The 18,636-nt window shown below is 42.3% G+C and overlaps 1 protein-coding gene across 1 annotated transcript in view; it reads left to right on the forward strand.

Annotated features, from left to right (window-relative positions):
- Positions 1 to 18,636, forward strand: part of mrpl39 (mitochondrial ribosomal protein L39) — a 60,450-nt gene that overhangs the window by 20,474 nt on the left and 21,340 nt on the right. The window contains exons 3-5 of the mRNA XM_028792934.2: positions 6,406 to 6,545; positions 9,354 to 9,453; positions 14,491 to 14,558. Of these exons, the coding sequence (XP_028648767.1) occupies positions 6,406 to 6,545; positions 9,354 to 9,453; positions 14,491 to 14,558 (308 nt within the window). The remainder of the gene's footprint in view (positions 1 to 6,405; positions 6,546 to 9,353; positions 9,454 to 14,490; positions 14,559 to 18,636) is intronic.

An 18,636-nucleotide genomic window follows, 5' to 3' on the forward strand; every position in this document is an offset into this window, starting at 1 on the left:
TGGTCACCTCCCTGACTAAGGCCCTTCTCCCCTGATCGCTCAGTTTAGATGGCCGGCCAGCTCTAGGAAGAGTCCTGGTGGTTTCCAACTTCTTCCACTTACGGATGATGGAGGCCACTGTGCTCATTGGGACCTTCAAAGCAGCAGAAATGTTTCTGTAACCTTCCCCAGATTTGTGCCTCGAGACAATCCTGTCTCGGAGGTCTGCAGACAATTCCTTTGACTTCATGCTTGGTTTGTGTTCTGACATGAACTGTCAACTGTGGGACCTTCTATAGACAGGTGTGTGCCTTTCCAAATCATGTCCAGTCAACTGAGTTTACCACAGGTGGACTCCAACGAAGCTGCAGAAACATCTCAGGGATGATCGGGGAAACAGGATACACCTGAGCTCAATTTGGAGCTTCAAAGCAAAGGCTGTGAATACTTATGTACATGTGTCTCGATACATGCTCAATAATCCAGGTAAGGAAATCCTAGAAATTTGATTCTGTTCATCGGGACAAAGTTTTTTAAGTGGGAGAAATATTTCAAGACTTATCCAAGTCTCTTCCTCAGTCTCAATTGATTGCAGGTTTCCCCAACCTTATAAACAGTACCTTTGCTTAATCACAGTGACTGAAGCAGTGGAGGTAGTACGTAAGAGATTACAGAATGACCCCACTCTCAGTAAAAGAACCTCTCTCAACGCAGACCAAGTGTGCCTGCTTTTGGAACTGTGTCTTCAATCCACATATTTCATATACAAAAGCCAGTACTACAGGCAGAAGCACGTGTGTGCCATGGGTTCCCCTGTTTCACCTATAGTAGCCAATTTATATATGGAAGAAGTGGAAAAGAGGGCTCTATCATCCTATCCTGGAACACCACCGAGCCATTGGTTCAGATATGTGGATGACACCTGGGTGAAAATCAGATCTCAGGAGGTACCACAGTTCATAGACCACATTAACGGGGTGGACAAACACATCAAGTTCACCAGAGAGGATATGGAAAATAACAAGCTAACCTTCTTAGACTGTGAAATTTCCATCGGCAACGGGGGACATTTGAAAGTGGATGTGTACCGTAAACCCACACATACGGACCAGTATCTAAGGTTTGGCACAAACTAGGTGTCATTAGGACTCTACAACACAGAGCTAACACCATTCCCACAGATTCAGAGGCCAGGGAAGCAGAAGAACACCACGTCAAAAAGGCCCTGAGTAAATGTGGATATCCCAGCTGGTCCTTTGTCAAAGCAGGGAGGACACCTAAAGAACGCTCCAAGCAATTCATGAGAGAGGAAGGACAGCCACTGCCTAAGCGAAAACCCTTAGTGATCCCGTATGTGTCAGGAGTATCGGAACAGCTGAGGCGCATTTTCTCGAAACACCGGGTCTCAGTGGCTTTCAAACCCCAAAACACGCTACGCCAAAGATTGGTCCATCCCAAGGATCGGGTCCCACGGCACAAACAGAGTAACATAGTTTACGCAGTTAAGTGCGAGGAGGAGTGCCGTGAATTGTACATCGGGGAAACCAAGCAGCCACTGGCTAAGCGCATGTCACAACACAGAAGAGCTTCCTCGTCAGGCCAGGACTCTGCAGTCTATTTACATCTACAGGATAGTGGTCACTCCTTTAAAGATGAAGAGGTGCACATCTTGGACAGGGAGGGGCGCTGGTTTGAGAGAGGAATCGAGGCCATTTACGTGAAAAAGGAACGACCATCTCTGAACAGAGGAGGGGGCCTAAGGGTACATCTGTCGCCATCTTACAATGCGGTGATTGCAGCCATTCCTCAACCCTCTATGAATGGTTCACACGTCTACTAATCAGTGGACAATTTGCATATCACTGATCAACTGGCCCTTTGTCAATGGTGCTAGTCTCTGTGATTAAGCAAAGGTACTGTTTATAAGGTTGGGGAAACCTGCAGTCAATTGAGACTGAGGAAGAGACTTGGATAAGTCTCGAAATATTTCTCCCACTTAAAAAAACTTTGTCCAGATGAACAGAATCAAATTTCTAGGATTATGTACATGTGCTTTCTCAATTTTTTTATTTTTAATAAATTTGCAAAAATCTCAAGTAAACTTTTTTTACGTTGTCATTATGGGGTGTTGTGTGTAGAATTCTGAGGTAAAAAAATGAATTTAATCCATTTTGGAATAATGCTGTAACATAACAAAATGTGGGAAAAGTGATGCGCTGTGAATACTTTCCAGATGCACTGTATATTTAACACTAGAATCCCTGAAACCTATGAAAAAAGTTGTAATGCCGGGCCACCCTTATTTCCTTTGCACCTCCTCAACAGTGTTGTTTGTTTTGCAAATGTGTTGATTAGCACAAGCCACAGACAGCCTGCTATTCCATCACCCCCGGGTGCAGCTGAAATTGAGTCCGGCACAAAATTCTCACAGCTCAAGTCTCTTTATTTGGGAGTCAGGGGTCTGGAATTGTAGAGGGTAAGTAATATATTATTTGGAATACATACTGTACATTTCATGTGTGTTCCATGTCTACAATGATATGTATAAATGTAGGATGACAGGAAATGCGAGGCAAGAAATGTTGAATACATAGCTAAAACAGAAACTTTTCATGTTATAGTAATAATTGACAAATTGTTGACATGAAGTGTTTAACGTGTGAAGATTTTCTTCTTCTTTCGGTTGCTCCCGTTAGGGGTTGCCACAGCGGATCATCTTGTTCCATCTCTTCCTCTCTTCGTCATTTTGCTCTGTCACACCCATCACCTGCATGTCCCCTCTCACCACATCCATAAACCTTCTCTTAGGCCTTCCTCTTCTCCTCTTACCTGGCAGCTCTATCCTTAGCATCCTTCTCCCAATATACTCAGCATCTCTCCTCTGCACATGTCCAGACTGACGCAATCTCGCCTCTCTGCTTTGCCTCCCAACCATACCACCTGAGCTGACCCTCTAATGTCCTAATTTCTAATCCTGTCCATCCTTGTCACACCCAGTGCAAATCTTAACATCTTTAACTCTGCCACCTCCACCTCGGTGTCTCCTGCTTTTTGGGCAGTGCCACCGTCTCCAACCCATATAACATAGCTGCTCTCACTACCGTCCTTTACACCTTCCCTTTCATTCTTGCTGATACCCGCCTGTCACAACTCACTCCTGACACTCTTCTCCACCCACTCCACCCTGCCTGCACTCTCTCTTTCACTTCTCTTCCACAATCCCCATTACTCTGTACTGTTGACCCCAAGTATTTAAACTCCTCCACCTTTGCCAACTCTACTCCCTCATCCTCACCATTCCACTGACCTCCCTCTCATTCACACACATGTATTCTGTCTTGTTCCTACTGACCTTCATTCCTCTCCTCTCTAGAGCAGATCTCCACCTCTCCAGGGTCTCCTCAACCTGCTCCCTACTATCACTACAGATCACAATGTCACCAGCAAACATCATAGTCCACGGGGACTCCTGTCTAGTCTCGTCTGTCAACCTGTCCATCACCATTGCAAATAAGAAAGGGCTCAGAGCCGATCCCTGATGTAATCCCACCTCCGTCACTCCTACCACAGACCTCACCACAGTCACATTTCCCTCGTACATATCCTGTACAACTCTTACATACTTCTCTGCCACTCCCGACTTCCTCATAATAATATGTGAAGACTGAAGTCCAAATATCAAATAAACACTTTCACAAAAGGTATAACTAAACAAGTGAACTTTTATTCAAGAATGTAACTGACGAAAAAGAAATTGTTCAATTTACATGTTACTGGCAATGTATAAAAAGTGAAGTCCAGCTCTCAATCAATACAAGTTAGCCATTTCAGTTTAGTTGGTGCAGCGGTAAGGACTGCTGCCTTATAGTCAAGGGGTTGTGGGTTCGATCACGGGTTATCCTCGCATTTACCGTTTTGAGAAGTGAGCTGCTATTATATCGTTACTATTATGTAATAAAAACATATTTTTGATTTGAGTCTGTAACAGCCGGCGTAAATTTATGGTACTTGTAAAAGTTAGCACTGAAGGGATAAAAAGAGACGCAGAAACACAGCTTCGTCATTTCTTGTTGGTGTCTTGTTGAGCAAACACACTGCAGTGTCTATGGTGAATGTTACTTTTCCTCGAACACAAACGTTCACATCAACATGTCATTTTATTCAAGAATCAATGAATACAACTGGATAAAAAAAAAAAATCGTTCAAATGACTTGATATGAATGTTCATGTGCGAGGAAAAGTAATATTCTTTAGAAGTACCATAGATTTACACGGGATGTTAGAGACTTCCATCAAATGTATGCTTTTTTGTTATATGATAATAATAATAAGCAGCTCAGTACTCAGAGTGCTAAATGCAGAGCAGATGCGGGATTCAAAACTTTTACCTCGCAATTGTTAAGTGGTAGCTTATCCACTATGCCATCGGTGCAGACGCCTGCCGGAGAATGTGGTGTTGCGAGTCCACAGCTCACGTCAAAAAGGCAACTTTTTAAATAAATAATCGCGTGATATCCTAGAGAGGGGGTGTGGTAGTGTGGTGGAAGCAGTTCCCGGGGGTGTTTGTGATGTGGGCGGTCCTCGCTTAAGTGTACAGGTGAGGAGTCATCCACATCCGTAATTGGCGCCGGGAGCTGCTAATCGCCACATCTGATCCACGTCCCCGTAATAAATAGAAGTGTACAGGTGAGGAGTCATCCACATCCGTAATTGGCGCCGGGAGCTGCTAATCACCACATCTGATCCACGTCCCCGTAATAAATAGAAGCGCAAGGCGGCTAGGAGGGAGGAAGAAAAGGAAAAGTGAACGGAGGTTGCAGGAGAAGAAGGCAGGAAGTGGGGAAAGTAAAGCCGGTGCAAGAGAGCGAGAACGAACAAGCGCAGGCTTTAGGGCAGCTGAGCAGTGAGTCTGGGTGTTTGGTCGACACCCGAGGAGGAGTCGATTGTGGTCGCTCCCACTGAGCATTTTATGAAGAGCAGGAGTGACCGGAAGAAGGATGGCTCACCGCGTAAGGCCAAGAAGGCAGCGAGAGTCGAGACTTGGGATGTGAAAGCCCCAGCGTGAGCACCCTGGTTGCTGGGGAACCCAAGTCGCGGTTAAGTGAAGCCCATCGGAGCCTGGGATTGGTGAAGCGAACGAACCAGCAGAAGAAGGTAGAATGAAGGTCAGCTGCAGGTAGGGTGGCTTCCCTGCTGCATAGCCTGAACAGGAGAAGCAGGGGAGTCACCAGTAGAAGAAAGCCACTGGGCTGATTTGTTTAAAGGGACTGCTTCCAGCCATTGTTTTAACCTCGTTGTTTTCGAAAGGTTTTTAACCTCCACGATTTCACCTCTGTTTTAATTATTTATTTAAGGATTGAGAAGAATTGCACTTTATTTTAGACACACTGACTTGTTTTGTTTGTTGGTTTTAAATAAAAGCACATTGCACTTTTTGCACCATCCCCTTGTTTCATTGTTTGTGCCTCACTGCCTAGCTCATTGGTAACATTACCTACGGTGTCGGTTCCAGAGCTCCCAGAAGCAAAATGGGAGAATGGAACTGAACCCGAATCGTCACAGAGAAGCATTACCACTGTGACAACTGGTTGTAAGTGAAATGTGCAAAAACACACACATGCAAACATCTTTCATTTTGCCTCGACTGATAGTTGGGCTTCAGCAACATGTCATTTGAGGAATTTCTTTTTCTTCGGTTTTATTCTTGAATAAAAACATACTTGTTTTGTTACAATTTTTGCATAAGTGTTTCTTAGATATTTGGGCTTCACCATCCTACACTTCATGTCAAAATTATGTTGTTATTACTAAAACATATGAAAGCATTTTTGATTTTAGCTGTGTGTTCAGCATTTTTTGCCTCGCATTTCCTCTGTCATTCTTATTTACACAGATCGTTGTAGACACGGACTACACATGAATTGTATGTATTTCAAATCATGGTATTACGTTACCTGTATAATTCCTTACAAACGCATCGCAAGGTAAACAGTTTGACACAAACTTCAGCTTTGAGGATTTCAGCAGGGCGATGCCTTCATCTGACTGAATTGAGGGGGGGGGGGGGGGGGGGGGGGGGGGGGGGGGTGGGGTGCTGTAGGCTGCGTTCTGCTAATCCACATATTTGCAAAACAAAAGCGGGCTAACAGCACAGTAATAAGGAGCTAAGATCTTCTTGGCATATGTTAGGAAAATTTAAGGAGGTCAAGGACAACAAAAAAAATTGTAAGCTTCAGGGATTCTAGTGTTAAGCAATAATATCAAGCAACTCTATTGTCTGTGTGAAAGGGTAGGTGTCCCCTCCGTTACTTTTGTAATGTGATGTCTTGTTTGCCAGTTGCACGTTTATTTCATCTGAAAAAATAATGAATCAATCTTTTTGTAATCTCTAATCAGTCATATCTTGTGTTTCCTACTACTTGCAGATCTTAGTGAATGGTACACAGACAACTCTGTTCTGGCCTTGGTAAATGGAGAAGTGTGGGACATGAATCGCCCACTCACTCAGTCCTGTGAAATTAAATTCCTCACTTTTAAGGACCAGGATCCAGAAGAAGTGAACAAGGTGCCTGCTCCATGTTGTAATTAACTGTTCCCCTCCAACCACCCCCTAACCCCCCCCCATAAAAAATTAGCACAGGGTTTGAAATGACCCCTTCAGAGATTAGAATTGCTGGGCACAAGTCCTGTATCCTGTCCACATACCCTTTCACGGGATGAGTTTAATATTGCTTATAAACCCAGCATCTTTTCAATATCTTGGGATCTCCATTTGACCACACAGAGAGCGTTCACACTTCTGTGTATCCTTCAACATTGGAAACCGCTCTGAGATGAAGTGCTGTGCCATGTTACATTTGTAGCAACCCGCCATTGGCTGACTGGATGCAGATCATGACCAAGTGTATAAAACTGGACAAATGGTTTTGACATCTTGAAGCAGAGATATTATTACAGTAACATAATACGTAGCAGATGTTATACTCCATCTTAATTTAGAAGGTCGTTTAATTCAGTTTAATTTTCTCATTTCATACTTTTCTCACTTGACAGGCCCAGAAATGTACACAGGTATACAACCACCAATTGGTATCTGTAAAATTCAGAAACACATTTTCATGTGATAATCTACAGTTCCATGCAAAAGTTAGTACGCCCCGTCCAGAGTGTATACACTATGTGCACAGTTATTAAGCAAGTTGTATTTTTTGGATTCGTTTTAATATGGAACAAATACAGTGCAATCAGTCAATCCAAAACGTTAATAAACCTGTAACTTGAATGTTTTACAAAGGAAATGTGAGTGTGAACATTCTTGGGGGAATACATATGTGTGCACAATTATTAGGCAACTAAAGGAGAAACGAAAATTTTCCCATCTCAATTGTTTGTTTTCATCTGTTAAAGTGAGAATAATAAACAACTCAATTTACAAATAAACATTTCTGACATTTCAAAAAACCAATATAGCCGTCCTTCTTTTCAATAACAGTCATAAGCCTTCCATTCATGGAGTCTGTCAGTTTCTTGATGTGTTGACAACTTTTTGTGCAGCAGCAACCATAGCCTCTCCCAGATACTGTTCAGAGAGGTGTTCTGTTTTCCATCCCTGTAAATCTGCCATTTAAGAAGGGCTTTAGGTCAGGTGAGGAAGGGGGCCTTGTCATTTTTTTTTTTTTTTATCTTTAAGGCCTTTACTGGCTAGCCGTGCAGTGGAGTACTTCGTTGCATGTGATGGAGCATTGTCATGCATAAAAATCATGGTCTTCTAGAAAGATGCAGACTTTTTCTTTTACCACTGCTTGAATAAAGTCTTCTAAAAACTGGCAGTAGGTTTGGGAGTTGATTTTGAGTCCATTTTAAACCTGAAAAGGTCCAACTAGCTCATCTTTAAAAATACCAGACCATACCAGTACCCCACCTTCATCTTACTGGTGTCTGAGTCGAGGTGGAGCTCTGTGCCTGTTACTGATCCAGCCATGGGCCCAACCATCTGCTCCGTCAAGAGTCACTCTCATCTCATCAGTCCATAAAACCTTTGAAAAATTTGTCTTCAGATATTTCTTGGCCCAATCTTGACATTTCAACTTATGTGTCTTGTTCGGTGGTGGTCGGGTTTCACCCTTCCTTACCTTGGCCATATCTCTGAGGACTGAACACCTTGTACTTCTGGGCACTCCATGTAGATTGCAGTTCTGGAATATGACAGCACTGGAGGATAATGGGTTCCTGGTAACTTCACGTTTGATTCTTTTCAAAATCTTTGGCAGTTAATTTGTTTTTTTTTTCCCCCAACACATTTCTTGTGGCCCTGTTGACTATTTGCAACAAAACGTTTGATGGTTCTGTGATCACGCCCCAATATCTAAGCAATTATTTACAACAAAACGTTTGATGGTTCTGTGATCACGCCCCAATATCTAAGCAATTATTTACAACAAAACGTTTGATGGTTTTGTGATCACGCTCAAATATCTGAGCAATTATTTACAACAAAATGTTTGATGCTTCTGTGATCACACCCCAATATCTGAGCAATTTCAAGAGTGCTGCATCTCCCTGAAAGACTTTTTACAATTTTTGACTTTTTTGTGTCAGTTAAATCTCTTTTTTTGGCCCATTTTGCCTGAGGGAAAACAAGCTGCCTAATAATTATGCACACCTTGATATAGAGTGTTGATCTTCTTAGGACACACCCTCCCTCATTACGCAAATACACATCACCTGATATGCTTAAATCCAATAAGTATTCAAGTTTATACAGCTTAGAGTCGGAATACTCTATGGTCAATAGAGTCTGTCACTGAAGCTGCTCTTCTGTCTGGAGATGACACTGTTTAGTGGATGCAGTGGATTTTCCATAATTGATAGGAGCCTGCTGAGCGCTCGTCGCTCTGCCACAGATGTCAAACTGTCCAGCTCCATGCCAACAATAGAGCCTGCCTTCCTCACCAGTTTGTCCAGGCGTGAGGCGTCTTTCTTCTTAATGCTGCCTCCCCAGCACACCACCGCGTAGAATTTGGAATTCACTAATTTCCCCCATTTTGCCCATTAAAGACGGTTGTGCCAGTGCATATTTGCCATTGGTGTCCATTTCTCCTAAAGAGTTTCATAGGAGTGCCATTAATTCAGTGTTACCCCGAGTCATACTCTTCTCTACCGGACTGTAGGTGTAGTTCAACTATTGCCGTTCTGTGTAAGATATTTAAGTTACTTTGCATAAGAGTATTTTTGGCTTCAGAAAAGCACTCAAATGTAATTGTGACTTTTCAGGTTTAATTTCAGTGGTCTGCCTTTTAGTATGATACAACACCTAGTTTTCCACTTACTAAACACCTTTACCTTTTATTTTTATTTTTCTCCATCCCCTCAGGCATATTGGCGCTCATGTGCAATGATGCTGGGTTATGTTGTGGAGACTGCCTTCAAGGAGGAGTTCTCTGTTGAGTTGCTTCAGAGTCCCGAGGTACCAGGTAAGATCAACTTATAACTTTGGATAAAGCCGCTCCATCAAAGTATCTTGCACCATTTTCAACTCATTTCATTTTTGTGTGTGTGTTATCCACCGTTTCCTTTGTTGTATGAATGAGCATTCTGTTACTCCGTACAGTCAATTGTCTCCCGTTTTTTTCACTACAGTATTCTGTGCATTACTGTGTATACCAGGGGTGGGCAAAGTCGTTCCTGGAGGGCTGCAGTGGCTGGAGGTTTTTGTTCCAACCCAATTGCTTAATAAGAAGCACTTATTGCTCAACTTCTGTTTCACTTTAGTCTCGCTCATTAAGATTTTGAACCCTTATTGCTTATTTTATTCTAAAACAGCTGTAGTCATGGTTTTTAATTGCTCCTAATTAGCAATAGCATGCAAATGACAAAAGAGAGCAGCATTTCTCCATTTAGCTTGTTACCATTGACACCTGTGTGTATTTATTATGCACTATTGGGTTTAATTAAATACTTGGAAGGAAAGTGAAGAGAAAAAAGTGAAGGAATGAGAATTACTCTTCCATTTTAACCTTCAAATCATTTGGATGATATCCTTAGAAAGAGGAAACAAGTCCAGGATATGAGAATGAGCTGACATAGCAGAGTTAGGGCTCGTTTATACTTCACGCTCAGAACGTGTATGCGCCTACATCATGGCTGCCACGCGTTCTCAGCGTTCATTTGATGCGTCCTCTGAGCAGGTCCTCAGAAATTAATGCGATGCGTGCGCAAGTTGCAATACCAGCTAAGTCTTTGGGCGCAGTGTGCTAAAAGTTGGAATGTGACGTCAGAGTCTCTGTTTACTATCTACATGTGACAGAAAGCCGCTTTGCCGATCCTACGAGGTCGGTGTGCGCGCTTCGATGTTTGATAAATGGTTTGATGTGGTGAATCAAAATGTCGACATACAGATGTATTCGTGGTGCTTTTATATTCAAGCGTCGAATATTCCCAATCATAGTGACACAATACATTTTAAAAGTCTCACATACCATCTTCTGTGCCATTTTTTTTTTCTAGGGCTTCCTCTGCTTCTGACAGCAGCGAATCGCCAGCAATAGATCACCACACTGAGCACATTAAATGTATGATATTCCAACTCTGCACATTTAGAATCCTTAGATTTATACTTGATATCACTTTTCACGCATGAAAGTATGTATATTACATTTTACAGATAAATCGGTAATTTCGTTTAAATAATGAATACTGTTAATAATTATACACATGGGGGTGACACGGTGGCGGAGTGTTAGCACTTCTGTCTTACAGGGAGTCACGTCGGTGATATTCCCTGCCTGGAGTTTACACGTTTTCCTGCTGGGTTTCCTCAGTGTGCTCCAGTTTCCTTCCAAAGATATGCAGATTTGGAGCCGCTAAAATGACGCTAGAGTATGTGTGTGCTTGGATTCACTTTGCGATGAGCTGAGGCCTCGTCCAGGGATTGTTTCTCACTCGTGCCCAACACTTGCTGGAATGGACATATCCCTGGATTTAATCAATAAACATCCTTTTCAGAGATATTGTGGTAAGGTGTCATCGGAATTTAATGGGTGTTCTAGGCAATTCGCAACACAGAGAAGCCGAACATGTTCTCACCGTGATAATATCTCACACTGCCACCTGGTGGATTCTTCCAGATTTACGTAAAGTACGCGTGCAAGTATAAACACTACAATGCTTGCGTAGCAGGAGCGTCCGCTGCAGCATGCGTTGCGTCGCGTGAAGTATAAACCCGGCCTTAAAGCGCCAACAAGCCATGAAATTTAAATTATTGGCAAGCATTGCTTCCTAATTAAGCAACTGGGTTGGAACAAAAACCAGCAGCCGCTGCGGCCCTCCAGGACTGACTTTGCCCACCTCTGGTGTACACCATGAATAGTCAAGTTAGGGTGTCTATGGTAGGTTCAGGCGTTCATTACTTCCAAACTCAAAGTGGGTGATCAGTGAACTCAATGCTCAATTTGGCTTATTCTTTGCTACCTCAGTGCACTTAATATGTCCCGTGTGACTTTTCCACTTTTAAGATGTGTTAACACTGAATTCTGTAGTGTTAGGGGTCCCCAACACCGGTCATGGAGGGCTGAAGTGGCTGCAGGTTTTCATTCTAACCCTTTTCTTAATTAGTGACCCGTTTTTGCTGCTGATTAACTTCTTTTGAATTAATTTGATTTGATTTGCTGTTGAAGACTCAGACTGCTTAATTGTTTCCTTTTCCTTAATTAGCAGCCAAACAATAATGAGGCACAAAATGAGCCAAAACACGACCAGCGCACTGTGTCTCTCATGCAATATCTGAAAATAAAGAAAGGTGAAGGTCTCAGGAACGCTGATCTGCTCAGGTCCCCAAAACATTTTAACAGAGCTCTTACAAAAGAGAAAATGAACAATTTAGGAAATGTCTGCTATTGAATTTCCCCTTGGGGATTAATAAAGTAAGTCTGTCTGTCTGTCTGTCTGTCTCTATCTCTATCTCTATCTCTAAATGAGAGCAGCAACAAGCCGTGGAATTAAAGAACGAGTTTAATTAAAAACAAGAATCACAGCCTAATTAAGCAACTGGTTGGAGTTTGAGGCCCTGTTGGCTGATTCACTTCACGTTTCATTTTTGTTAAAGGAAATAAATGAAACAATTCAGAGGAACGATGAAGAAATTCAGGTAAACAAATATTAAAAAACAAGTCAATTAACATGAAGTCAAAAGAAGTTAATTAGCAGGAAAAACAGGTCACTAATCAGGAAAAGGATTAGAATGAAAACCTGCAACCACTGCGGCCCTCCAGGACCAGAGTTGGGGACCCCTGCTGTAGGGCATCATGCAAGACTGAAATCATAGAGCATGTTTTGAAAATGTAATTTTTTTCCTCCATTTTTAAAATATGGACTGCATCTTTGTTCAGTTTTGTTGTTCTGTATATGTACACTTTGCAATGAAAATCCACAGACTTATGCCAGTAGTACAAAAGCAGCATAAAGCTATGCGGTATATACAGATTTAGACGGGCAGTTGTTAATATGAGTGGCTACTAAGTAGCCTTATGACTTGAAGATAAAACTGTCCCTGAATTTAGTGGTACCCGTACAAATGTTCCTAAACCATTTCCCAGAAAGGAGGAGCAATCAGAGTGACTGCACAGGATGACTTACTTCAGGATTGTAGCTCCTTGGTGTTACCTTTACACCAGGATAAAACATGCCAAAACTTTGAATTATTTCCAATAAGAAAAAATGCTATTATGTGTAACATCCATCCATCCATTTTCCAACCTGCTGAATCCAAACACAGGGTCATGGGGGTCTGCTGGAGCCAATCCCAGCCAACACAGGGCACAAGGCAGGAACCAATCCCGGGCAGGGTGCCAACCCACCACAGATTATGTGTAACAGAAACCTCTAAATACCACAACTTCAACATAAATACAGTAGAAAAGGTATGTCTAGTGTGTACTGCTGTACTGATGCAGATTTAGTACATGTCCTTTGTGTGATACCTTTTGAGATGGTCATCAGCACAGTGCCTGATGTTGCAGTTGGGACAGTAGAAGCGTGTTTCTTTGCATGTTTTTCTTACATATTTTTTTCTGTTGCTTACACATGAAAGGGTAAAAGGATCAGTGGCTGACCTGCGTGATTGAAGCGCCCCTTGCGTTATTGCAGACCGAAACGGCGCTAGGCTTGGTGACTTCTGCATTTCCCCGGACATGAACATTAACAGTTGCTGCATAGTGAACAGTGCTTAATGTCTTGCTTGTCCTTGCACTTGATTGCAATTGGTTTTCCTTTTTGTCATGCATCTACTGTAGCACCTTGCTAAAACTTGACAAGACCAAATTCACTGGGCATATTTACAGCGGTTTGGTTGTACAGTGCCATATCATGCATCACTTTAACTTTCCTAGTCAACGTCCAATTCACATCATCATTGCACTTTCACTCTCTATGTCAATGTCTAATGCACAACATCATCATTGCTATCATTCGAGTCAAGCAGTGGTTTAGTTTTGGGTTGTTCTAGAACTGCCTTTATAGCTTTTCCTTTGCCATTGTGTTTTAATTGGAGGCTCTGCTCATAAATATTGATGTGTGTAAATGAGAGGGAGGTCAGTGGAATGGTGAGGATGCAAGGAGTAGAGTTGGTGAAGGTGGACGAGTTTAAATACTTGGGATCAACAGTACTTGAGTAATGGGGATTGTGAAAAATAGAGTGCAGGAAGGTTGAAGAAGATTGTCAGGAGTGATTTGTGACAGATGGGTATCAGCAAGAGTGAAAGGCAAGGCCTATAGGATGGTAGTGAGGTTTTCATTTTAACCCTAATTATTAACCAGTTTCTGCTGCTGAGTAAATTTTGTCTTAATTGTCTTTGACTTGGTATTAAAGGCTCAGACCCCTTCATTATTTCTGTCAGTCAGTCATTTTCTAACCCGCTATATCCTAACACAGGGTCACGGGGGTCTGTTTCTCCTTTTCAGTAGCCAAATAATAATGAGATATAAAGTGAGCCAACACTTGACAAGCTAACCTGCATACATCATACAACATTGGAAGACAAAGAAAGACGAAGATCTTAGTAGTGTTGGTCTGAATAGGTCAGCAGTCATTTTGATGGTCCTCTTAAAAAGGAAATCATTAGACATTTCCAGAGCTGCTGTTTCAGAATGAGAGCCACCAACAAGCCATGAAATAACAGTATTTAACTAATTACAAGAATCGGCTTCTAATTAAGAAATTGTTGAGAATTGATCTGTTGGCTTATTTCACATCTAATTTTTTGTTTGGCTGCCTTTGAGGAAAAAAAAATAGAGGACAGAGTATTAAATAAGGCAAGAAGTCCATTAACAGCAGAAATTGGTCACCAAATGAGAAAGTGGCAGGTAGCCATCCAGGATCACCAGTGGACACCCTTGCTTTTAGGTGTTGGTTATTTCTTCTTATTACTTTTGAAATTTAAATCATGGAAGCTATGAAGGGTATTATGTTGCGAGGAATGTTTTTTAATTGATTTTCCTTTTTTGCCTTTCTTTAGTTGTGTCTGGAGCCTTCTGCTATGACGTTGTTTTGGACAGTCAGCTGAACTCTTGGAAACCTACACAGGTAACAGATCTGTAGTGGCTAACCCACAGCAAAAATGCATGTGTTTAAGTATAGCCACACGTACACCTTATGTAGCAGAAGAGTGAATATGTATTTGTGGTTATGTTAGTGTTAATAGAAAGATACTGTAACAGTTTGTCCCGCCACACTGACACAAGACGATCGCTACTGCTAATCTGTCCTAAGTGGCGGCAGATGATAAAAGGATAGGCCAATATCACACCCCAATAAATCCCCTGTATACCCCTTATTCTACAAGGTTCAGTCACCCCTGATGCCGCCGCATTTATAGTCCACAAAAAAAACACTAATGGTCAATCTGTATAATAACATGAGGAATATATTACATCAAAAACAAAAAAATACAATCCCCCCCCCCCCCCCAAAAAACCCTAAATAACCCTTATATGTAGCGCTACAAATATATATATACATAAAGAGTACTGAGCAAAAGTTTTAGGCAGGTGTGAAAAAATGCTGTAAACAAAGAGTGCTTTCAAAAATTGAAGTGTTAATCATTTATTTTCATCAATCAACAAAATGCAGTGAATGAACAAAAGAGAAATCTAAATCAAATCAATATTTGGTGTGACCACCCTTTGCCTTCAAAACAGCATCAAGTCTTCTAGGTACACTTGCACACAGTTTTTGAAGAACTCTGCTGGTAGGTTGTTCCAAACATCTTGGAGAACTAACCCCAGATCTTCTGTGGATGTAGGCTTCCTCACATCCTTCTGTCTCTTCATGTAATCCCAGACACACTCAATGATGTTGAGATCAGGGCTCTGTGGGGGCCATACCATCACTTCCAGGACTTCTTGTTCTTCTTTACGCTGAAGATAGTTCTTAATGACTTTGGCTGTTTGTTTGGGGTCGTTGTCCTGCTGCAGAATAAATTTGGGGCCAATCACACGCCTCCCTGATGGTACTGCATGATGGATAAGTATCTGCCTGTATTTCTCAGCATTGAGAACACCATTAATCCTGACCAAATCTCCAACTCCATTTGCAGAAATGCAGCCCCAAATGTTCAAGGAAACTCCACCATGCTTCACTGTTGCCTGCAGACACTCCTTATTGTACCGCTCTCCAGCCCTTCAACGAACAAACTGCCTTCTGCTACAGCCAAATATTTCAAATTTTAACTCATCAGTTCAGAGCACCTGCTTCCATTTTTCTGCACCCCAGTTCCTATGTTTTCATACATACTTGAGTCGCTTGGCGTTGTTTCCACGTCGGAGGTATGGCTTTTTGGCTGCAACTCTTCCATGAAGACCACGTCTGGCCAGACTTCTCCGGACAGTAGATGGGTGTACCTGGGTCCCACTGGTTTCTGCCAGTTCTAAGCTGATGGCACTGCTGGACATCTTCCGATTTCGAAGGGTAATAAGCTTGATGTGTCTTTCATCTGCTGCACTAAGTTTTCTTGGCCGACCACTGCATCTACGATGCTCAACGTTGCCTGTTTCTTTGTGCTTCTTCAAAAGAGCTTGAACAGCACATCTTGAAACCCCACTCTGCTTTGAAATCTTTGTCTGCTGATGCAGTAGAACTACTTTGTCTTGTTGCGGTGCTCAATCTTGCCATGACATGAAACTGTCTTCCACAACCTCCCCTTGGTAGCAGAGTTTGGCTGTTCCTCACCCAGTTATAAGCCTCCTGCACAGCTGTTTCTGTTTCAGTTCATGACTGTGTTTCAACCTACGTGTGACATTGATGATCATTAGCACCTGTTTGGTAGAATTGGTTGATTGCACACCTGACTAGAATCCTACAAAATCCCTGACTTTGTGCAAGTGGACTGATAAGAATTGATGCTGGTTTGAAGGCAAAAGGTAGTAACACCAAATATTGATTTGATTTAGATTTTTCTTTTGTTACCTCACTTTGCATTTTGTAAATTGATAATAAACAATCATTATTTATATTTCTGAAAGCATTCTTTGTTTACAGCATTTTTTCACACCTGCCTAAAACTTTTGCACAGTACTGTATATATACAATAAGAATATTCCTTCCCCCAGTTCTCCTTCCAGAGCTTATAATTAAGTCCACAGTTCTGACCCCTGATGCCGGCAGGCGAAGCGAAGAGTTCTAGTAATTGCGGACTGCCTAGCAGCAATCATGTCTTCGCCATAAAAGATATACAGTTAGTCTTCTGCCATGATACAGAACAGTATATATAATATATGTATATACTGCCGTGGGCTGGCACCCTGCCTGGGATTGGTTCCTGCCTTGTGCCCTATGTTGGCTGGGATTGGCTCCAGCAGACCCCTGTGACACCCTGTGTTCGGATTCAGCGGGTTGGAAAATGGATGGAGATGTATATATATAATATTTTTTTTTTTTTTTCGATATAGCTCACCCGAGTCCGTGGAAACAGCGGAACGTTCAATTCCCCGGTCAAAAAGAATTACTGCCACACAATTGACAGGACTGTAGAAGCTCCTGGACTTCGTCACATGGCCCACGCAGTAGCTGATCTGCTTTTTGATTTGATTTTTTCCCCCCACCTTCTTGGCTCTCTTCTCTCTCTTTTTAAATGGTGCGCTTTTTGAGGCGGAGTGGTGGCTCTGAGGCTAAGGATCTGCACCGGTATCTCGAAGGTTGCCGGTTTGAATCCCCGTCACTGCCAAAAGAGATCCTACTCTGCTGGGCCCTTGAGCAAGGCCCTTAACCTGTAATTGCTCCAGGGGCGCTGTACAATGGCTGACCCTGCGCTCTGACCCCAAGGGGTATGCGAAAACTAACAAATTCCTAATACAAGAAATTGTATAAGGAGAAATAAAGAAAAAAAAGGAAGTCCCACCTCTGGGGCACCGCTGTCAATCTCGGGGTTTAAGAACTATCCCCACAACACCCGATCGACAGCAGAAAACATGTTATACAGTGGTGTGAAAAACTATTTGCCCCCTTCCTGATTTCTTATTCTTTTGCATGTTTGTCACACAAAATGTTTCTGATCATCAAACACATTTAACCATTAGTCAAATATAACACAAGTAAACACAAAATGCAGTTTTTAAATGATGGTTTTTATTATTTAGGGAGAAAAAAAATCCAAACCTACATGGCCCTGTGTGAAAAAGTAATTGCCCCCTTGTTAAAAAATAACCTAACTGTGGTGTATCACACCTGAATTCAATTTCCGTAGCCACCCCCAGGCCTGATTACTGCCACACCTGTTTCAATCAAGAAATCACTTAAATAGGAGCTGCCTGACACAGAGAAGTAGACCAAAAGCACCTCAAAAGCTAGACATCATGCCAAGATCCAAAGAAATTCAGGAACAAATGAGAACAGAAGTAATTGAGATCTATCAGTCTGGTAAAGGTTATAAAGCCATTTCTAAAGCTTTGGGACTCCAGTGAACTACAGTGAGAGCCATTATCCACAAATGGCAAAAACATGGAACAGTGGTGAACCTTCCCAGGAGTGGCCGGCCGACCAAAATTACCCCAAGAGTGCAGAGACGACTCATCCGAGAGGTCACAAAAGACCCCAGGACAACGTCTAAAGAACTGCAGGCCTCACTTGCCTCAATTAAGGTCAGTGTTCACGACTCCACCATAAGAAAGAGACTGGGCAAAAAACGGCCTGCATGGCAGATTTCCAAGACGCAAACCACTGTTAAGCAAACAGAACATTAGGGCTCGTCTCAATTTTGCTAAAAAACATCTCAATGATTGCCAAGACTTTTGGGGAAAAAACCTTGTGGACTGATGAGACAAAAGTTGAACTTTTTGGAAGGCAAATGTCCCGTTACATCTGGCGTAAAAGGAACACAGCATTTCAGAAAAAGAACATCATACCAACAGTAAAATCTGGGTGGTGGTAGTGTGATGGTCTGGGGTTGTTTTGCTGCTTCAGGACCTGGAAGGCTTGCTGTGATAGATGGAACCATGAATTCTACTGTCTACCAAAAAATCCTGAAGGAGAATGTCCGGCCATCTGTTCGTCAACTCAAGCTGAAGCGATCTTGGGTGCTGCAACAGGACAATGACCCAAAACACACCAGCAAATCCACCTCTGAATGGCTGAAGAAAAACAAAATGAAGACTTTGGAGTGGCCTAG

The sequence above is a fragment of the Erpetoichthys calabaricus genome, chromosome 4, assembly GCF_900747795.2.
Source record: "Erpetoichthys calabaricus chromosome 4, fErpCal1.3, whole genome shotgun sequence".
Classification (NCBI taxonomy): Eukaryota; Metazoa; Chordata; class Cladistia; order Polypteriformes; family Polypteridae; genus Erpetoichthys; species Erpetoichthys calabaricus.